Source organism: Mucor mucedo, assembly GCF_025094135.1.
Source record: "Mucor mucedo strain NRRL 3635 chromosome Unknown EV154scaffold_62, whole genome shotgun sequence".
Classification (NCBI taxonomy): Eukaryota; Fungi; Mucoromycota; class Mucoromycetes; order Mucorales; family Mucoraceae; genus Mucor; species Mucor mucedo.
In genome coordinates, this window is record NW_026252346.1 from 107121 (window position 1) to 129427 (window position 22307).

The 22307-nt window shown below is 35.7% G+C and overlaps 3 protein-coding genes across 3 annotated transcripts; 2 read left to right on the top strand and 1 right to left on the bottom strand.

Annotated features, from left to right (window-relative positions):
* Nucleotides 1-2164: 2164 nt before the first annotated feature.
* On the top strand, nucleotides 2165-5087 carry EV154DRAFT_512907 (sulfate transporter family-domain-containing protein). The gene is made up of 8 exons (XM_051601972.1): nucleotides 2165-2277; nucleotides 2348-2473; nucleotides 2570-2840; nucleotides 2894-3683; nucleotides 3752-4102; nucleotides 4244-4364; nucleotides 4464-4596; nucleotides 4667-5087. The coding sequence occupies exons 1-8, from the start codon at nucleotides 2244-2246 to the stop codon at nucleotides 4875-4877; spliced, it is 2037 nt and encodes a 678-aa protein (XP_051456357.1). The 5' UTR covers nucleotides 2165-2243; the 3' UTR covers nucleotides 4878-5087.
* On the top strand, nucleotides 5088-6878 carry EV154DRAFT_445363 (serine hydroxymethyltransferase). The gene is made up of 2 exons (XM_051597085.1): nucleotides 5088-5296; nucleotides 5376-6878. Exons 1-2 carry the CDS (start codon nucleotides 5162-5164, stop codon nucleotides 6642-6644), a joined length of 1404 nt encoding a protein of 467 aa, XP_051456358.1. The 5' UTR covers nucleotides 5088-5161; the 3' UTR covers nucleotides 6645-6878.
* A 10063-nt stretch (nucleotides 6879-16941) lies between these two features.
* EV154DRAFT_466445 (multi drug resistance-associated protein MRP) lies at nucleotides 16942-22236 on the bottom strand. Its single transcript, XM_051597734.1, has 11 exons — nucleotides 22093-22236; nucleotides 21984-22036; nucleotides 21808-21931; nucleotides 21630-21752; nucleotides 21305-21559; nucleotides 21142-21251; nucleotides 20998-21078; nucleotides 20876-20933; nucleotides 20519-20809; nucleotides 20394-20457; nucleotides 16942-20341 (listed from the first exon to the last, which is right to left on the bottom strand). Exons 1-11 carry the CDS (start codon nucleotides 22177-22179, stop codon nucleotides 17037-17039), a joined length of 4551 nt encoding a protein of 1516 aa, XP_051456359.1. The 5' UTR covers nucleotides 22180-22236; the 3' UTR covers nucleotides 16942-17036.
* Nucleotides 22237-22307: the final 71 nt, after the last annotated feature.

The following is a 22307-nucleotide window of genomic DNA, read 5'->3' on the forward strand; positions in this document are numbered from 1 at the left end:
TTGTTTGCTTTCTTTTGCACTTGTTTTAATTCGCCAAACCATTGAAGAACATTTGCATTTTCGCTTTACTTAGAGAGAGCCAAAGTCCACGTAGTCACGACGTAAGATCGGTGTCGTAGCTGCCCTTAAGACTTGGAATTAAGAATATACAATCAAAAGCAACGTAATAGTTATGAACGAATGTATCTTGAACGATTATTTCTCTTCCAACAATCCCATCGTTACTCTTTCGTCCTTGAGCTCATTGGTTCTTAATTTTACGCAGAAATATTAGGATTAAGTTCAAACGAAAAGTTGGAAGTAAGCTATAACATATGTTAATTGTGATAAATCTGCATTTAGTTCGAGGCGATAATCCTACATTACTGTCCCTAAGAGACCCACATGCATGAAGTTTCGGAAGAAAGTTACAACATTATACGCAGTTGTACCTTACTTTGGCTTTTCTTTGTTGGCTGATAGGGGAGAAGCTCTTTCTAAATTTTACCCACTTCAGCCGACTTCCTCTTATTGCATAAGCTAGAGAAATATTCTAATATTGTAAGGCCCATAAGCTTTACAACCTGCCACTAGTTTCGACATGAGTCTCAGTTGCTTCAGATGCACTTTTCTGTTCCATCTCAACATTGACTGTTGTAGACATGTACATTTATCTCATCAATAACATTCTCGAAATAAGCTTCTCTCATTACTACTTTATTTGCTCTAATGTAACCCTCTGTTTGTATATATATAATTTCTTTCAAGCGGTGTTGTGTGATAGCGTTCGAGGGCCCTTTTTTTTAACTTGTTATGTGAAGTGTCCCTGATTTTCAGGATAGAATACAAAACTGTTTGTTGTTGATCATACCTCAGTTATTCACTTAGCAAGAAGCACCCCCACTTCTCTCTTTTCCAACCATACGCATCACATTATAAAGCAGTAATCGTCAGTCTTTTTTTTGTGTGTATAGTGAATTAAAGCTATAAACATAACAAATAACCTAAACAGCCGAGATAGGTCACTCGCCCTTCAAAATGACGACTAATGAAGTGTTTTATTTGTTGATGCTATCAATTCATATTACCATAATATTTAATCTAAATGACACTATGTTACAACTACTGAATAGCACCGTGGAGTTTAAATATAAGAGATTGCACAGAACGGAGGGCATGACTGAATACAACAGTATTTGATGCACATACCTACTATTCGTTACTGATTAACATGGTACAAGCAGCTTATAAAGATTTACATAAGAGAAATCTAGAATATAGGGAGAGGGAAGCGCAAACCTTCTCTTGTATTATCTTTGAGGAGAGAGATGACCCACTAACAATATAGTGTATTATCACATCAGCAATGACAAATTCAGGACCCAGGTGAATTCTCACGCTGTTTATAAGGTTTTTTTTTTTAACTAAGAGAGAGTTACGCCTACATTTACCCCACATTTTCGGGTTTATAACCATTCCATTAGAATGAACCCCTTTTTAAACAAACCTGATAAAGTATATAGCTCGTGTGACAAGTCAAATGCGACTAATTGATACAGTTTCATTTGCTAAAGAACCCTACCGGATACTTTTTGAAAGGTCTCTTCCGTTGCAGAAACTTTACACAGAAATGGCAATGTTTAAGTGCCGACAATTTCTAATCATCATTATCATCAGGTCCAGGTAGTATAAAGATCATAAATCATACGAACGGGGTCATTTTCTTGACACCGGAAAGCCTATTTTTAGATTAGTGATTTTGAGGAAACGTGTCTTTGAAATGTTAATTTTCTCTTTTGTGTGTGTAGTGAGTAGACCGAGCCTAGAATTAGATATTTCAGTATAAGTCACGCACTGACACAAAAGGGATAAGATATCGGGTGTCTTTACACCGGTGTATCATAAGGTCAAATGAGAAGAAAGCGTCATACTCGATTTGATCGAATACGTGCAAAAAAAAAAAAAAATGCAAGCCTGAATGAAATGGATTTAATCTGTATATATTTGTACTTGGCCTGTTTCAAAGGAGGAGATAATACAGCGTAAAAGCGAGAGAAGGGGGGGCAGTGGAGATACATATTTCATAGGGGCTTTAATAGTTGCCAAATCACACATATACGGTCACACTTAGGCGGGTCCCACACCGCCTTTTGGAAATATTGCATAACCTTCTTTTTTTTTTTTTTTTTTTTTTTTATGGATAAAAAGTCCATTTTGCTCGATAAATTGCCTCTCCTTCCACCTTTCCCTTTTTTTTCGTAGAAATGTTTAAGTCGGACAATCTATCGACTCCGAGTAGTAAGTTGTGTTTTTTTTTTTGACTTATTGACAAAATTTTAAAACCCAACCGATTTTTTTGTTTTGTTAGGTGCTCGTTCAATTCATTTAGAAGACACAGATGATGAAGAGATCCATCCTCCTAATGCCTTTGCAGAAACTCAAATGTTGTTGAGTGTCGAAGACCAAATTCCACGCTATCTGACTTCCTCGCCCTGTAAGTGTCGATAATGTTTTTTTTTAACAAGATATATTATGTATACACATAAAATGAATTTAAATAATAATAAAAGCGTACATTTTTCATGCACAGTACCATCAGCGAGATTAAGTGACGAAGCACCCAAAGATTTATGGAGCACTTTAAAAATTCGATCAAAGTATTACCTTCCTATCCTTCAATGGTTACCTCTTTATAACCGACACTTATTTCTGGGAGATTGTCTCGCAGGTATCACATTGGCTTGTTTGTTAATTCCACAAGGTTTGTCTTATGCAACTGCGCTCTGTAAGTTGGATGCAATTCACGGTTTATACGGTATTGCATTCCCTGCTATATCCTATGCTTTTTTTGGCATGTCAAGGTATGGGAAACACATAAAGAATATTTAGAGTTCATGAATAACCCGAATTTTAGACAAATGTCTGTGGGACCTGAAGCAACTTTAGCTCTTTTAATCGGTTCCTCTATTGCACAACAACAACATATCAAGTCAGATGATTATGAAATTGACCCACTGGCCTGGTCATGCCTCATGACACTCTTTGTGGGTCTCTTTACATTCTTGCTTGGTATATTCAGACTTGGTTTCTTGGATAGTCTCATGAGTAGAGCTCTTTTACGTGGTTTCATCAGTGGTGTAGCACTTGTTGTTATGGTCCAGCAAGGTATTACATTATTAGGTTTGGTAGAAAGAAGTCAAAGTTGGGGCATCTCAGAAGCATCTACTACGGTAGAAAGACTTTATTTTTTGGTAAAGAATATCAAGTATGCACATGGATTATCAACTGCCATCTCGGCTGTAGCTGTAACTATTTTATTCAACATGCGTATTATCAAATCGAAATACGGTCAAACCAAGAAATGGTTCCAACTCTTCCCTGATGTCTTGGTGGTCGTCGTTGCTGCCATCTTATTAACATATCATTTCGATTGGGAACATCAAGGCCTGGCTATTTTGGGTAAGATTGAAAGTGCTGGTATACCACTTCCTTCTATCCCTTCTTTCCCACCCAGTAAGCATATGAAGGATTTATTGGTCTCTTCCGCCATGATTTCAGTGATTGGATTTGTTGAATCAATTGTCATTGCAAAGATTTATTCCAGTAAACACAATTATTCCGTCAGTGCTAACAGAGAGTTGGTCGCTTTGGGTGTAGCCAATGTATGTAGTGGATTATTTCAAGGAATTCCCGCCTTTGGATCGGTAAGTGTTCATCATCAGTCAATAGAAAGTGTGTGTGTGTGGGGTATTTTACTCATGCGTGTTATTAGGTGTCTCGTAGTAAAATCAATGACAAGGCCGGTGCCCGTACTCAAATGGCCTGTCTTGTGACTGGTGCTATTGCTTTAATGGCCATCTTGTTCTTGTTACCTTACTTCTACTACTTGCCTAAGGCAGTATTATCATCCATCATTTTCGTAGCTGTATTATCTCTTCTTTCAGAACTTCCAGAAGATTTACATTTTATTTTCAAAATTGGTGCTTGGAGAGATTTGGGTTTATTGCTGGTTACGTTTTTTGCCACGATCATCATCTCACTTGAATTTGGTACTCTTTTAGCAGTAACATTGTCACTTCTCTTAACAATTCGTGAGACAAGTTATCCCCGGATTTCAATCATGGTAAGTAATTTACGGGAAAAGAACGGGTGGGGGGATAAGTTGACCGTGACTAGTTATAAAATAGATTTTACTATTTTGTCCCTCTATGACTATGACTAACTCCCCATCTTTTTTTTTTTTTTTTTTTTTTTTTTTTAACAGGGTAGAGTAAAGGGATCAGTGAATAAATTTAAGCCTATTCAAGATGATCCAACCGAAATCGAGCATTTACAAGATGTGCTCATTGTTCGTATTGAAGAAGCGTTATTCTTTGCAAACACAGGTAAGATATCTTTAAGATCCCATCGTAATCTAATCCACGTCTTTCATGCTAAATGACCCAAATCTTTTTTTCTCCCCCCCCCCTCCACTCTTGTAAAAGGTCAATTAAAAGACCGATTAAGAAGATTAGAAATGTTTGGTGATATGTCTATTCACCCTTCAGAGAGCCCTCGCCGAAGCGAGTCATTGTATACCATTTTTGATGTTAGCAGTATGCCATCGATTGATGCCAGGTAAGCCATATAACAGAACTACTGTACGTTTTACTTATTTCTAAAACACGCATATTTTGAAATATTATAGCGCCATTCAAATTTTCTACGAAATCGTAGAAACATACAAAGCGAGATCAGTCGAGGTCTACTTTGTAAGACTTCGAGAGCAACCATTTGGCATGTTCAAAAAGTCTGGTTTATTGTATTTAGTAGGTCAAGATCATGTATTTAGAAAGGTCTCCGAAGCTATCGAGGTCATTGAGCTTGATATTTCCAAGCGAGGATCAACCACCGCCTAAAATATCAAAAAAATAAAATGTAAACAGGCGGAGTTTTTAATGACTCTTACAATGAGCCATCTTTTTCCATCTCCTAAAATTTTGGTGTGAACGACCACTTTGTTCAAAAATGATTGGATTATCCAAAACATTTCATCCATCTTTTAATCTATTTCTAAATTTAAATCGCCGTCTAATCTGGAGAGGCAAGCCACTATATTAAAGCGAGCTGAATTTCTCCAATTTTTTTTTCTACATATTTCTTTACTTTTTTTTCTTAAAAAAACAAGCAAATTTTATTCAACATGTCCGTTAAAGCTACTGATTCTTGGAACACCTGTCTCAACACCACTCTTGAACAAGAGGATAAGGAGATTTATGAAATTGTTGAGAACGAAAAGCTTAGACAATGGTCTGGTTTAGAGCTTATTGCCTCTGAGGTAAGTTAGGAAGCGCGTCTAATAACGTGTTGGGTCAAAACAATTAAAGAGGGAGTTTGTAAATTAATCACAATTATAGAACTTCACCTCTCAAGCTGTCATCGAAGCCAACGGTACTGCTTTAACCAACAAGTACTCCGAAGGTCTTCCCGGTGCTCGTTACTATGGTGGTAACGAGTTCATTGATCAACTCGAAGTTCTCTGCCAACAACGTGCTTTGGCCGCTTTCGGTTTGAACCCTGAACAATGGGGTGTCAATGTTCAACCTTATTCTGGTTCCACTGCCAACTTTGCCGCTTTGACTGCATTGATCCAACCTCAAGATCGTCTTATGGGTCTTGATCTCCCCTCTGGTGGTCATTTAACTCACGGTTATCAAACCGCCAAGAAGAAGATTTCCGCTTCTTCTATCTACTTTGCTTCCATGCCTTATCAAGTTGATCCCACTACCGGTTTGATTGATTATAAGCGTCTCGAAGAGAATGCTGCTCTTTTCCGTCCTCAATTGTTGATTTGTGGTGCTTCTGCTTACCCTGCCGAGTGGGAATATGATACTATGCGTAAGGTTGCTGACCAACATGGTGCTTACCTCATGTGTGATATGGCTCATATTTCCGGTTTGATTGCCGGTAAGGAAGCTTTATCTCCTTTCGATTTCTGTGATATCGTTACCACCACCACCCACAAGACTCTTCGTGGTCCTCGTGCTGGTTTGATTTTCTTCCGTCGTGATAAGGGTGATAAGCTCGAATCTCGTGTTAACCAAGCCGTCTTCCCCTCTTGTCAAGGTGGACCTCACAACAACACCATTGCTGCTGTTGCTGTTGCTTTGAAGCAAGCTGCTTCTCCCGAATTCAAGTTATACGCCAAGCAAGTTCGTGCCAATGCCTTGAAGCTCGCTGATACTCTTGCCTCTTACGGTTATAAGTTGGCTACTGGTACCACTGTCAACCATTTGGTTCTTTGGGATTTGAAGCCTCAAAAGTTGACTGGTTCCAAGGTTGAGCGTATCTGTGATATGGTTCATATTACCATCAACAAGAACTCTATTGCCGGTGATAAGTCCGCTGTCACCCCCGGTGGTGTCCGTCTTGGTGCTTCTGCATTGACCTCTCGCTCTTTGAAGGAAGATGACTTTGTCAAGGTCGCCGAATATCTTCACAGAACTGTTCAAATTGCTTTGGATGTTCAAGAAAAGTGTGGTTCTAAGTTGATGAAGGACTTTGTCGCTGCTCTTGATGGTAACCAAGAAATCGCTCAATTGAAGAAGGAAGTCGTTGAATTCGCTCGTAGTTTCCCTATGCCCGGTTTCGATGCTACCAAGATCAATGCTACTGTCACTATCTAAAAAAAACCCAATCATATATCTCCGTCTTTTTTTTTCACTTCCATTTTTATAATATTTGCTTTAAGCACACGTTCAACACTTCAACCATCAGCATTTAATTAGATAAAACCAAACAAAAAAAAAACAAAAAAAAAAAGTACCCTTCACACCCTTTATTCCTTCTCTCTTGTAAAAAGTTCAACACATTTTTGTATAATAAAAAATACAACGGATACTTCGGTAATCCTTATATATAAATCATCCGCATCCATGAGTTTAACTATATAGTTTTATACTTTGTTAATGGAGTAGGTAAAGCAGTTTTGACCTGGTTGTTCAAGTAACGCCCGGTGTTACTTCAGAGAACAAGCACTAAATAGATTGACAAGTTTCTCGCGGTTGTAGCATGATAACATTGATCTAGAATAATTTGAACCTAAATAAATTTTATTTAAAGTGGCATAACAAACTGGCGAGTTGTACATTCTTTCATTGATCCCTTTAGCGAAGATCTCTAAGTCGAGGTTTATATGTTTATCTAAGAGTACTCCTACAAGAACAGTTGCGTACAATTTGCTGACTGGTATTGACGTCCATTTTTCCTTTATTATAACAAGTGATATTATGTTTATATCTTTGTCTGGCAAATGCTGAGGTGAGCTTGTATCTAATATTACGATGCATCTAACAGTTCTAATTATTTTTTTTTTTTGTTATAAATCAAACAAGAAAACTCATTCGCACATGGTTTAATAATGTCAAAGACGATTTTATTTTCCAATAGGTGACATATGTCTCATAAATAAACATGTTAAATCACAGCGTTGCTGTCAATCGGGCCCTGTTTTGTTTTAAAGAAGAGAAAAAAGGGAGGACACCTGATGTTTATAAAACTGTCCAGCTTAATACGTCTACATGACAATATGTAAGTTGCACACTTTATTACAACCTTTTTCGTCCACATTTCCAAAACATAACTGTGGATATTCTTACATTTAACACTTTAATGGTATCTTCCATCACCAAGGGACTCGGACATACTGCTCAGTACTTGAAGAATGCGTTACAGATTCCATTTTCAGCTGTCACAAAGCTGCAGTTTCAACTGTAACATTTTAAGATATCTACACTGCCGTCAATAGAAAACAAAACGCCCATACGCATTCGACAGAAACGTTCTTGCACGAGATCTGTTTAACTATATGAAACATCGCTACCAGCGATAGTTCTCGGAATGCTATCCCTACCGAAACATGGCAAACTAGCAGTGTAAATTGAACAGCTGTTTAGCTTATTCACGATGGTATTATTATAGAAACAAACTTACATCCCTTCTCTGCTAAATTGAAAAATAGGTCCACAACTCTAAATGACAAACTAGTTGAAAAAAATGCTGCCTCCTTTTAAGTAAGGAATCTATCAATAAACAAAGCCTCCGTAAAAGAGCCTCTTAACAGGGAGATGTGTATCGTAATTTGGCCCTAATATAAACTATTATACCAAATATCAATTTAGCGATTAAATTATCCAACTAGAATATCCACAGATGGCTGCTTTAATCATATAGCAGCAAAAATATGACCACTCGTCTTCTAAGAGGACTAATTAAAACATGAATAAACGACAAAATTTGCCTGGGTGGATTAGCTCACCATTTTTTTAAAGGTGAAAACACATTTAATTGTGTTTAATTACTTGTGTCGAAGGCTTGCAAAAAATAAAGTACATGAAACTAATTTTTAGTAGCAGCACACCTTGTTAAACAATCAAGATGTAATAAGCTAACTGTCTTTGTCAATAAAGTTATGTAGAATCCATCATCTAGTGATGATGATTACCAAAGCACAGGTTTTTGATATCCTATTGTATTAATAAAGTCCGGGAGATTTTATTGTGTTAGGAATCACGGCAAATTATTGTCGATTAATTTGATAATACTAGGATACATGTGCCTCTTCACTAATGCAGGCGATATTAGGGTATTAAAAGGGCAGGTAAAAAAATCACGCTTGTCATCGTACACTTCATTTATTGAACTATTTCTTGATATACAGTGGCAATAAAGCTAATGAATATGTTCTTGGCTGCTAAAAAGGTTATTCCTAAACATTGATTTCCAATAATTTAGTCCTTGGGTAGATAGCAGAAAACGTCAGAAAGAAAAAAGGGTGAATAAGTTTGTTACCTTTAGTATTAGAGGAAAGATCTCACATCTCATGAGCGATAAAGCAGCATAGCCAAAACATAAATTTCCTGGTGATATCCAAGCTATCGAATTTGAATTCGTGATCCAGACCAATAGTATCGCAATAATCCAAATGACATGGATCTTGAGAGGCTGGTTTAAACGTTCAGTGAACACTAGGTACACACAGAAGGAACATATACTCTCGTTTTTTCTGTCCCTTTGTAGTCCACTGGTCTGTATATCAATATAAATAATAGAGGCTGATCAATCAATTATTAAGCAAACAGAAATTTTTTTGATGATAATGTGTATCTTCAACCTAATCTACTTATTTCTTAATTATGGCATTTGTTTCAAAATAGTTCTCAAGATCATGAAACAAAGATATTCTTCTTGTTCATATTTTTAAGATGATACATAGTACCGAGATTTAAATTAGCTTAATCAAACACTGAATATTGATAATATATATTTTTTAAAGAAATGCAACCGTTTCTGTTTTGTGAGTCTCACCATCATTTAAATATTCTCAGCCTACAGAGATTTTGAAAGACTGTTTTAAGAAGCAAAGTTCATTTCCTAGAAAGTTTAGAAGAACTAATTAAGTATTGTATTCCATAGCAACGGCTAGCACGGAACCGTGGTAGGGCGTTCTTTAAAACAGGTCCATACACTTGACCAATGAATTGAGAATATTCTCTCACCTTTTTGAGAGCGACACCAACTTGGTACGACAGCTGTGGGAGGACGCCGCCCCAGACAGATAAGAACGATCGTCCGATCTGAAATATTAATGCCTAGTTGGTCAGTAAAGATAACATGGTGACAGTTTTTTTCAAAATTTAATTTCTTATAGTGCTTTGTTAATTCAAGAAGTCTTCTTTGCTTCTTGTTGATTAATAGCTTTTTCGGGTGACACGATTGTTCACGTCGAGGTTACATGACTCTTTTCTCGAAGTGTTTGTGATTGTGTCGACATCAACACAGCCATGATTTCACTAAAATAACTACATTTGTTTTTTAACACAGCGTTGTGAAACTTTTCTGCCTAAATTGATAAAAGTGTTTGATATCTTAGAAGTAATTTTTCTTTAAAAATCTCTGCGTTTAATGCAATGACTTTTTGTAAGACTGGATTATCTGGTTCTCTCTGAAAACTGCGTAGAATTCAATTAAGACGCCAATTGAGATTTACTTAGTTTCTTAATTTTTTTTAAAAAACTAAAACACGGTACTTTCTATTCGTATGATATGGTGTAAAAACCGATGTTGATTCAGCTTTATCGAGGCATCCAAATAGTTAAAAATAAATAAATCTATAGATGTTTACAAAGTAACTTAGTACTATATTTAGAGTAGAATTTTCATTCTAAAATTTAGAGCAATTGTATGAGTGAAAATCAAAATATGCGATGTGTATAGAACACAGTCAGAATCGATGCTATTTTGTGAACCAGTTTGCTTTTATTAGAAATGCGCGTAGTTCCCCTTATGTTCAATCTACTGGCGGCATGTTTATCATCTCTAATAGCTAAAAACTAGATTAAATCTTATTCGGGGTTACGTGTTTGTATTGATATCTAACTTGCACAAAAAAAAACAATATACTTTTAGTTACTGATAGCCATAAAACAAAGGCTGTCATTTTATGTTATTTAAGCCATTTGGCGGAAAATTATATTAAGTATTAATACATCATGAAGAGCTGAAAGCCTTGCATCTTTATAATAATAATACACGTAAGATCTGCTTATAAAAATATGGATATCTGGATTTCTAATAAATTATCCAGGTATGTACGTTGTTTTAATTCTGGAAATTTATGATTCGATCATTTATAAGAGATACGATTGTGAGTCAGTGGTTTAGAAGAGTTGACTTTTTTTTTGTTCTTTTTTTTTGGGATATCACAAGTAACTTGATTGAGTATACTATCCGTGTTTTTTAAAAGGCCAGGTATTATACTGTTTAGTTATGACAGGTGAATTGAAGGGTGTTGAAGAGGAGGTATTAGACGTTATTTGAATTTAACAAATTATAAGCTAATAGATTTTGTGAGAAGGAGATTCATTCTAAATTGATCTTTGTCGTTGACACATGCTGATAAAAGTATTGAACTATGACGTGATCGAATATACTATAAAACGTTTCAATAGTGTTATAAACCATAATACTGAAGGAGTTAAATTTTGAAGGTACAAGGGAAGGTTAACCTTAATTTGTTAAAAGACCATCTCCATGGTTAAAAGCACAGTCGCGGGACGTGAATTGAGGAATATGCGAATGGTTCCACGATGTGTTACAGTTGCGGCTAAAAAGGTTGTCCCGTTTAATTATTGAGGCCCTTGCGTACTACATGACCTTGTTTTCGTTTAATTCTGTTTTTTTTTTCTATCTGATTTTTATAAAGATTGATTTGTTTGATACTTTGAATTATAAATGATGTATAATAGCCAAAGCCATTTGATTATAGCCTGAGTTTAACATGGTTGTTTTCTGTTTTTCTGTACATAGTTTGTAGTATTTCTTTGAAGTGTGTGTTTCTCGCATAACATTAAGATGAAAAGCAAAAGACCTCATAATTTATATCACACTTTATAAAACAATCTTGTTGAGTAACTGACCATAGAAAGTTAGCTGTTATGTGAAAGTGTGATACAAGTAGATCCATAAAAGGTCAAAAGACGTGATTGCATACTTCCAGAATCATAATCGATTTTTGTCTGTTTAGTAAATGAATGGAATATTTTAAAGCTATGACCACCTAACAAAGATTCGTACTTCGTGGTCTAAAAAGAAGGTAGGGCACTGTACGACACAATAAAAACAGCCGTTGATCATACGATGATGATGAATAGTCAATTACGCCTTTACGATTCAATCGAGAAACAAAGCACGTGCCCCCGTGAGTAGAGTTTTGGAGATAATGTTTTTAGCCAAGCTGTTCGCATTGGTTACATAAAATAAGTCAATTTCAATGCAAAAATTCAATTAACAATTCATGCCTTACAAAGTATAGATAATCACTTGTTTTTATCCTTTTATGCTCTACTTTTTTTCTTCTCTTATTATTAAGTTTATGTGCAAATGCAAAGGTTCAGAAATGTTTTTTTTTTCAAGAAAAATTGATCTTGCTTAACCCTCCCCAAATCTTGGGAGGTTCATGTTTTTAGGGTGGTGGCTATAGCTTATATTCCAAACATCTTCGGACCTTGACTTCATAAAACTGTTTTATTTTTATGTGGGTCAATTATCAATTATAAAACCGAATAAACGATTCGGGGAAACGAAAAGTGTTTAGATGTAGGACAGACAGCGAATGACATAAAATAGGGTTATATCTTATGTTTGACATACGTCCTTCTATATTTATTATTTATTTTATTTTGAAATAAAAGTGTGACAATATTTTTTTTTCCTTCTTCGAAAATAGCTCAGAAAGTATAAATATAAAAGAATAAAATTAGGGTGACTTTTTTTTCTCCTATTGATTTATTTTCATATTTATTAACACACATTCAGTTTTTGGCTCGCGTATTCGCTTAATTCAGGGTTTAAATATAAAGGTAAGCAGAATTCTATATGTATGCATATTAGGCACTCATTTTTTAAAAGATTTTTAAAAAAAGACAATTCATGTGTTTGGGTTTATGATACAAAATTTAATCGAAGGAAAAATCACGACGGTCAACACAGTAAAACCTATAATCTACATTCAACACTGGCTTACTTTGTACACATACTTTTACGGATCTGTACCTACCTAGCATCAGGCGACTGGTTGACATCAAATAATTTAATGAGTACTGTTGACAAGATATGCTACTGTGCTTATACGGAATACAGAAGACCTAGGCCTTATAACCCTAGACCTCCTCCCAGACCAGATCCATCACCCCCCACCACACCACCACCGAACCCCTGATGTATACATCATAAAAAAAGAAAAAAAGAAAAGAAAAATAGGGCTGGAATTTACGATTTTAGTTTTTCGAAAATCACCAAACCCGATTTATGTAAAATACGTTGCAGCAAACTGCATACACCGTTATTATATCACACATACATAATACCCTCTAATATTTATATAATTATCCAAACTCAATTCTTTCCAACATATGAACATATTCAAAGCTGTAATTTAAACTTGTTATTATATCGAATCATTCGTGGTTTATTATTACTATTATTAAAACTGTATAAACCCCTTTGTTTAATTCTAGAAAGTTTTTTCTCTTCGGTTGAATAACACGATGCTAAGAAATATATTACATAAACCTTGACTTCCACAATAAACAACAGTGTGCCACTGGCCCATAATAGGCTTCGTTACAAATGCACATAGGTAATAGAACAAAACACACTAACTGTTAAGAATTATAAAAGGCAATTTTGAGTGGCTCGTTGTTATAATATTTTGTAATTCCACCTAAAATGATTATTTGCGCTTAAAAATATAAACGGATTTTTTTTTTATTAGATTAACTTTCTGGTGAGAGAATAGTACCTTCTAGGTAGGTAAACACACGTGTATAAGTAATATGGAGCAACAAGTAGTCTTTCAAGTCGAGTTCAAAAACGTGTGCAAAATTAAACGGAGTATCAGTAGTTTTTTTTTTTTTTTTTTTTTTTTTTTTTTTTTTTTTTTTTTTTTTTAAAAATTTTTTTTTTTGTTAAAAAACCAGTTGTTGGCAAGAATCAATTCAAATGGAGCTAGAATCATATTGCAATGGAACGGAAAGCATGTCATTTACGTTGATGGTTCACAGTGCTATCTGGATTTCAATAGTATTTATGTTACAAAAGACAAAAACTTTCTATTTTATTGTATTTTAAGAAGGCCATACAGCAGCCTAATATAGAACATATTCCCAAGTTTTTTAGGCAGCCGGATGATGATGACTGATTTTTCTCAAGTTTCGTGCTCTGGAAATCGCGCGAGATTCCCGTATACAAACTTTTTTTTTACTGGACTGCCTATATATTTTATTCCTTATTTGTTATTTTTTTCCAAAATATGGGATTCTGAAATTACCAATGTTTATAATGATAGTATCATTAGTAGGATCCAAGTAGTCGTACATATTGCAAGTGAATCAGAAGATCGTTTTTACATACGCCGATAGTGCTCGGACCGCCCATAAATGAAGGGCCCTTCTCCTCGTTCTAAATTTGCCACACTCATTACGGTACTATTAAATTAACCGACTGTAACATGAATATCATGTAAACATCTAAATAAAGAACATATTCCAGGTTAGTAAGAAACCCGTGTTTTTCCCATGTCGTCGCTTGTAAATTAGAGTTAGAATATCCTCAAGTTATATGGTCGAACGTCGCTTTGTCATTTTAAAGTTTTTTTTCTTTTTATGACACATTTTTTTATTAATCGCAGTCATAGTATACATATCTTTTCGTTTAAAAATGTACTACGTTCGACAATGAGATAGTTATACCATCATATGATAACTAGTTTCATATACAACCGTTTGAATGTCATGTATTGCTCTCCTTCTCTATTTTCTTATTGTGATATTCTAGATGTCCCAACTTATCTATTTACTTTTCGAAATCAATTATATAGACTTGGCGGGGAGGAAACTAGTGTCTATGTAACAAGGTACCGAGTCCCTTTACCAATTATATTGGTGGCACGCAGAATCGCAATAAAGCATACTCATACAGGTGCAATTAGATCAGGAATAGAAGCCAGTTCATCCGTCACACATAAGTGATCCTCTTCCGTTGTATTCAGACTGGTGCGATTTACTCGTGATGATTTAAATATTAAATCCTTTCAATGATTGATCGTCAACAAGGTCTTATTATACTGAAAAAAAAAAGCTCTACAAAGGAAAAGGGTAAGCTCCTTGAACAATCGTTGGAGCAGCCAGTTACTTCAGGTCCACATTTAACTTGCCATCCATAACTATACTTAAATATCACGCTGAAAGTACAATTATTTCCTATCACTTGCTCCCTTATTCTACCAGTAACAAATATTTAATGCAAGAGAATACCACCGATGCTCTACATATATGCGCCAAGCAATATCTATCACACCTGAAAGATAAGAATAGTTTTTTTTTTTTTTTTAAAAAAAAAAAAAAAGTTGGGTGAACCGATTATCACTTAATATATCAGCTAACAAACTAGTGTGAGAAATAATTTTTCAGTTGAGAAAAGTTTTACTTATCAGAACGGGATACAGAGACTTGATAAATCTATTATAAATAAAATAGAAATCGATTCCAAAGACCTTTTAACGTCGTAAAAAATAAAAGAAAAAAGGTTTCTAGATTAGTCTTGAGTGGTTCCTTGTATAGTATTTTATATGTTGTTTACTTGTTTTTCAATTTACCATATTTTTTTTTTAAAAAAAAAATTGAAAGAGAGAAGAGGATTAACAATATTAAAAGATCCATTTAACATTCTGACTTCCCCACCTAATTTTTTTTTTTTTTTTTTTTTTTTTTTTATAAAAAATCACGTAAAATTTACTAATTAGAATGTCAGAAGCATTTTTGACCATTATTCGAACAATCCTAAAAATAACATTATTTACAAATAGTATTAGAAAGTCATCAATATATGATTATGTGAAAGGATCCCGAAATTTCGAAAGCTAGGTGTATGGCTACCATGTTTGTTGTTTTTGGAACTATGAAAAAAAAAAAACGGAGTTGCTCGTCTAAACAATCTCCGCTGGTCAGCCTGTAAATTAAACAATCAACCGGGCTTTGTTTGTAAAAATAACGATTGTCACGTTAGTCCAGAAATATGTACCATATGATTTAAGACAGATAGGAAATATGATTGAAAAATAATGCAGAAGGAATGGTTTGTTTCTCTATATAAATAAGAAGTGGTAGGTCAAACAAAAGCACAGTTGGACTTAGTGAATAGTTCATTTTCGCGGAGATTGTTCGAAGATATCATTATACAATCCTGATCTGAAATCAGAGAAGACGAATAGAACTCGACCTGACTCATTTTATCATACATATTTTATTCTCCCTCTCTATCAATTGTTAAACGCAAAAAGAAACCAGCCCATTAGGAATCTCTAACCTACTAATTGTATTCCTAATAAAAAGAAAAAAGATAAAGAAAAAACCAGTTTTTGGCCTAGAATTTTTGGTGATACATGAAAGCTTATAGACAGCTACGGTTTTCTGTTTTTTTGTGTATTTGGCCCGGCGTTTATCCGCGATCCATTAAAAATTCTGTCTTTTGTGACCAAGTTACATAATTCATTTATATGCTGCATATCTTTAATTATGTGGATACGCGTGCATTAAGATGACAAAATTTCAAGTGGGAGATGTCGACGCATAAGGAAAGTAGCTATACACTCAGATGCTGTTCTGCATATTTTTTTGTATAACAGTAACCTGAGATCCTAGATAGGCAAGGTTTTTAAAAAAAAGATACAATCTACGCTGGGCATCTATCGATAAAATGCATTTACAAGGAAGGCTATCACCCTCATGTGTGTTTAACATATTATTCTTAGAACACCATTTTTGATCATTAATGGTATGCCTGACGGTAGTATGGTTTATAAGCAAAACATGTACACAACTCGTGTCATCATATACCATATAAGGAACTTAGAGTTGAGAAATGCTTTCTTTTTTTGACAATTGGATAAGCATGCTTATTATAACATAGAAGTAAGACACCAGAGCCATATCAATTGATACGCACAAACAAACATCTACTTGACTCGTTCACTAGTGTTTAAAGAGCTTCTCGGAACAAAATAAATCCGGATTCAAAATTTCAGACTATAAATTAAAATAATGACATTGTTGTTTAATTCATTTATGTATATCCGCTGTGATCCGATCCACGTAATACTTCTTTGTAATATCATAAGCACACTGGCCAATTGCAGGCGTTTGACAGAATAGTAACGTTACATTTTACCACATTAGGTATACGTTGAACCCCATAAATTAAACTAGGGAAACTTTGACGGAAAGATCATCACATATGTTCGGACAATCATACTCCGCTTTGTACCTGCATCCATTAAATCGCACTCAGTAAATTACTTCATTTGGCGAGCAATTTTTAATCCCTCTTTAATTTACTTTGTTTACAAGAAAAATGTTTAATAAATTGATATCAATAAAAAAAAAAAAAAAACTGAGATGATAAATATAAAGAGTCCAAAATAGATATACAAAATTCCCTCTCTTAATATAAGAAAGAAACATCTACTCAGTAAGACCAGCTTCTTTCGCCATAGAATAGAAGATAGATTGCTTGTCTTCTAATAGTTTAGTAGGCGATTCAAATTCAGCAATAGAACCTTTGTCTAAGACGAGAATTCTATCAGAGTCCAAAACAGTATTGATTCTATGAGCAATGGTTAAGATTGTGCAGTGGGCAAATTGACTACGAATAGTCTCTTGAATGATAGAATCCGTCTCTACATCAATAGCAGCAGTAGCTTCATCGAGAACAAGAATTGTTGTTTTACGGAGAAGAGCACGGGCTAAACATATTAATTGACGTTGTCCAACAGAGAAATTCTCACCACCTTCAAGAACAATTGCGTTCAGTTTGTTGTCTAACTTGGTGATGTATTCTCCAAGGTGAGAATGATGTAATGCTTGCCAGAGTTCGGCGTCATCATGGGTACCAAAAGGATCTAAATTATCTCTTACAGTACCAGCAAACAACACTGGGTCTTGAGGAATAATAGTGAGTCGGGACCGAAGATCAAACAAACGAAGACTGGAAATATCAACACCGTCAATAAAGATAGATCCCTTGGCTGCTTCAACGATACGGAACAAACTTAAACTCAATGAACTTTTGCCGGCACCAGTACGACCAATGATACCAATTTTCTCTTTTGGTGCAACGGTGAATGACAAATCACGTAACGCAAGATCCAATCCAGGACGGTAACGTGTTGCGTAATCACGGAATTCAATCAGACCCTTTTCAGGCCACATTGGACTCACGCCACGAACAGCGTTGTATTTCTCGGTAGGTAAATCAATATATTCCTTGATACGTTCAACAGAAACAACATTCGTTTCAATTTCACAGTAAGAACGAATGACCCAATTTAAAGCTTGAGTTACATTCAATGCATAAGAAACAGAAAGACCGACCAAACCAGCATCGATTCTAGAGGAACCATACACAACACCAAGTACAGCAAATAATGCAGCGGCTAAGATAATGATGGAACCCAAAAACTCGAGACGAACAGCGAGCCAACGGTTACAGGAGATAGAAGGGAAATATGCCCTTTGGTTATCATCTAATTTACCTTCATTTTCAAACATGAAGCGATTTTGTTGTTCATAGGCACGAATTGTAGAGACGCCGGAGATAGTTTCCTGGAAATGAGAATAAATGGGACTCTTACCAACTGAATCTAAACGTTTCAATTCACGAGATGTGGTAAGGTAGTAACGCTGAACATAAATATAAATGCAACCAAGAGGAATTACCAAAATCATAAAGAGAGGAGTCGAGAACGCAATAATGGCAATTGTAGAAATGACAGAAAAAAGTACACGGAAGTATCCATTGAAAGTTCTGGGTAAAACTTCATCGACAGTATGCTGATCTTTACTAAAACGATTTAAAATTCTGCCCAAGGGAGTAGTATCAAAGAATGACATGGGAGAACGCATGATAGTCTCCAGCATTTCAGAATGTAAGACACGGGCGGAACGAATAGCACAGAATACCCATAGAACAAGGGTTTGGACCATTGCAAACAAGGTCGAAGACCAGCCAATAAGAGCATAGATACTAAGATAGAACCAGATACCATCGTTCGTGCCTTCATTTTGGTTGTGAGAAGACCAGTATTTTAACCACAAGTTAGTACCGACAGAAGCCAATTGAGCAAGAACCAATAATAAAAGCACGACGATAACACCATAGAACGAACAAGATTTGGCATATTCTTTATACACATCCCAAGTTACGCTACCCTTCGCACTTTCTTCAACAGTAATCAAACGGTCATTACCGCCATTTTGTGCCTTTCCCTTTTTGTTAAGAGATACAAGAGAAGCACGACGAAGAGTCTTGGCACTCATTATAGAAGCATCGCTGTTCATACGTTGACGACGACGATGCAAGGTAGCATCTTCCTCACGAGGAACAAGTTCAATAGACGCGGTATCTGATTGAAGTACATCCTCATCGTCTACTGTAATTTCATCCTCAGAAGGAGCCTTGTTGTTGCTTTGGTTACCGAAATCGTTGATCAAAGCATAAAGTTCGGATTTTTGACTCATGAGGTCACTGTAAGTACCGCTTAAAGCAATCTCGCCATCACGCAACATAACAACGTGATTGATACGGGGCAAATAAGAAATACCATGGGTGACAAGAACACGAGCCTTGTTTTTTAAGATACCTTCAGGGCCAATTACATTATCAAAAATGTGACGACCGACATGAGCATCAACAGCACTAAGGGGATCATCCAATAAATAAATATCAGCACGAGCGTAAATAGCTCTGGCAAGAGATACACGGGCTTTTTGACCACCAGACAAGTTAATACCGCGTTCACCGATTTCAGTTTGGTCACCACCATTCAATATAGCAATATCACTCTTCAAAGAACAGGCCTCCAAAACACGATCATAAAAATGAGGGTCCCAACGATGGCCAAAAACGATATTGTCACGCAAAGAAGCATTCATGACCCAGGGTTGTTGAGGTACATAGGCGACAGAACCACGGAGTATAACATCACCTTCTAACTTGACGGTATCACCTAATAAAGCACTGATCAAGGAAGACTTACCTGAGCCCACACGACCTACAATAGCGGTTACTTCACCCTTCTTAACCTTGAGGTTGATGTTACTCAAAACAGGCTTGGGATCCTCAAGAGACCACTTAACTTTAGCATTGTTCACTTCAACAAGCGGGGTTTCTTCGGTGAAAGTAGGATCATTACGGTAGTCCGAGCGCGTGACAGAGTTAACATCAATCTCTTCAGAAGAAAGGTAGTTTTCGATTCGATAAAGAGAGACAGAAGCTTCAATAGTAGATGTTATCACGTTAGGGAAGACAGTAAGGGGGAATTGCAACAGACCGAAGAGAGCGATGGCTACAAATGCAATATCACTTGTCAAGGGGTGGTCAGAAATAGTCACATAGACAGCAAATGTAGTGAGAGAGACCAAGAAAGGGATAGAGGTCCAAGTAAAGTTTTGAACAGCAGAAAGAACACCGATCTTTTTCAAGGTAGCTAATTCTAGTTCGTTACGAATATAACTGATCTTTTCCAAGAAAGGTGATTCCCAAGCATACAATTTGATGACGCGAATACCGTTTAAAATTTCATTCATCAACTTGACTCTTGAATCCTTATTACCCATCTGTGTTTTTTGGTATCCACGCATTTTACGGGCAATATAAGTATTCAAGGGAATAGCAAGAATAAGGATTCCAACACCGGCGCCAATACTGGGCCCCATAGTATTGTACAAGAAAAATAAGGCAAGGATAATTTGCAAAGGTCCACTCCAAACTGTTAAAATATTAATGCTTTGTTTTTAGCTTGCAGGATTATTAAATCTTACCGATATGGAAATATGTGCACAAATCCATTAATCTTTGAGCATCTACACTCATGTGATTAACAATCTATCGTATAATTGTGGTTAGACAAAAATACACACAGTTCATAATACAAATCGATCCTTACCTCTCCTACTGTTGACTTTTGACGACTAGCGTTACTCAACACCAAAGTTTTTTGATAAATGGACGTAACGAGAGCAGCACGAAGACGCATACCGGTCATAAAGCAGCGTTGGAAATATTGGTGAAGGAACATTGTTTGACAGATAGCTGTAAAGAACATGGCAACCGCTATAAAGACACCTCGGTATGCAGGTTGAGGTTCATCGGAGTTGTAACTCGTTACCCATTTCATCAAAATTTTCAAAAGCAAAGGTTGGGTGAATTGTAAAATATCTTGGAGAGCTTTGAAAAGCTAATTAAAATAGGGCCGAATGTTAACATTGTCCAAATATATTTTAATCCTATTTTTCACACTTACAGCTGCCAAGAAGAAGGGTCCACCCAAGGTTTTTACAAGAGCACGTAAAAGAGAAGGTCTATCAAAAACCGTTAAATTCATCCTTATTTCGTTATCCAATATTATTTTTTTAGTAGGCTTACTTTGCTTTACTCATTTCCTTTCTCCAATTCTCTTGGAACTTAGCACCAACAATGGCTGACTGGTCGTCTGATTTAAGATTCCTAGCAAATAAATCTGACTTAGAAAATGGTCCGCAGCATGGATTACTAATCATCGATTTTTACCATAAATCATCCATGGCTAAAGGTTTTTGGTAACCTAATCTCATCAGAGGTGTCATCCAACTGAATGTAAGTCTACCAAAGATATTTGTTTTTTCTTCGGGGGAATCGTGCTTTAACTTATGTGTTAGTGGCAACTATTTATAGCCCAATTGTCTTTTAATACCTCATCTTCCTCCAACATGATATATTGGCTCTTAGGCCTATCTTTGTTTTCTAAAGCAAAAATGACCAATGATAAAGCATAGCTTAAAGAGAATAAGGCGAATTGAATAGCATTGGTGTCATAATCATGATTCATGATACGAGTACGCAATTTGACGCCATCGGCTGCTAAAACAAATAACCAGAAAAATAATAGGGTCGCAGATGAGACACGGTTACGTGTGTATTCAATATGATGCAATCCAGTTACGAATATCTAAAAAAAAAAATTGCGTTAGATGACTCTATTGTCAGATTTGTTTTAACAATTCTCGTATTTTTTTTACCAAGACTAAAATCGTTAAAGCCTGTGACAAAATCTGAGCATCATTAATCCATTCAATTCCAACATCCAAAATAGAAAGAGTGAAGGCTGAGATAGCAGTAAACAAAAGCAATAATAACGTCGTCTAAAGAAACATTAGCTTTCTGATCCAACACTAGCTCATCATTTTTTTTTTTTACCATCTTTGCAAAGTAAAGCCAATTGCGAGTCATATCTGATGATAAAGGCTCTCTTTTGGATAGAATCCAAAGTCTGATCATGCCAGTAAATATAACAAAGACATAAGGAATAAATGTAATCACACTAAAAATGGTGTTAGATCTGTAGTTTTTCCTCCTGAATACATAAAACTCACGTGTCTTCAAAACAGGGTGTGAAATCTGGTACTCGATATACAGAAAATGGGCCCTATCAATGTACGAGTTACTAAGTGTAGATAGAAAACAGAAACAAGTGTTACTTACAAAGCCTTCTGGGTTTCTACACATGCCAGACCATGGTTGACCACTTGAATCAGTTTGGTGATTTACCACCCACTGTTTTGTATCCATGGTAACAGATTAGAAAACAAGATAAAAGAAAATAAAAGTGAATGAGGAAAAAACAAGTTGTCTCTTTTTTATCAAATAGATTTTTGAAGGATTATTCTTATTAATCATGATAACCGTCACACATTCGG

Bases quoted from the DNA above. Each gene is read 5' to 3' on its own strand.
- EV154DRAFT_466445 (XM_051597734.1), bottom strand. From the start codon at position 22,179: ATGGATACAAAACAGTGGGTGGTAAATCACCAAACTGATTCAAGTGGT. The intron at 21,753-21,807 runs GTAAAAAAAAAA...ATGTTTCTTTAG, and splicing joins GGCTTTACTTTGCAAAGATG to ACGACGTTATTATTGCTTTT. The intron at 21,560-21,629 runs GTAAAAAAAATA...TTTTTTTTTTAG, and splicing joins CTTTAACGATTTTAGTCTTG to ATATTCGTAACTGGATTGCA.
- EV154DRAFT_445363 (XM_051597085.1), top strand. From the start codon at position 5,162: ATGTCCGTTAAAGCTACTGATTCTTGGAACACCTGTCTCAACACCACT. The intron at 5,297-5,375 runs GTAAGTTAGGAA...TCACAATTATAG, and splicing joins TAGAGCTTATTGCCTCTGAG to AACTTCACCTCTCAAGCTGT.
- EV154DRAFT_512907 (XM_051601972.1), top strand. From the start codon at position 2,244: ATGTTTAAGTCGGACAATCTATCGACTCCGAGTA. The intron at 2,278-2,347 runs GTAAGTTGTGTT...TTGTTTTGTTAG, and splicing joins CAATCTATCGACTCCGAGTA to GTGCTCGTTCAATTCATTTA. The intron at 2,474-2,569 runs GTAAGTGTCGAT...TTTCATGCACAG, and splicing joins CTATCTGACTTCCTCGCCCT to TACCATCAGCGAGATTAAGT.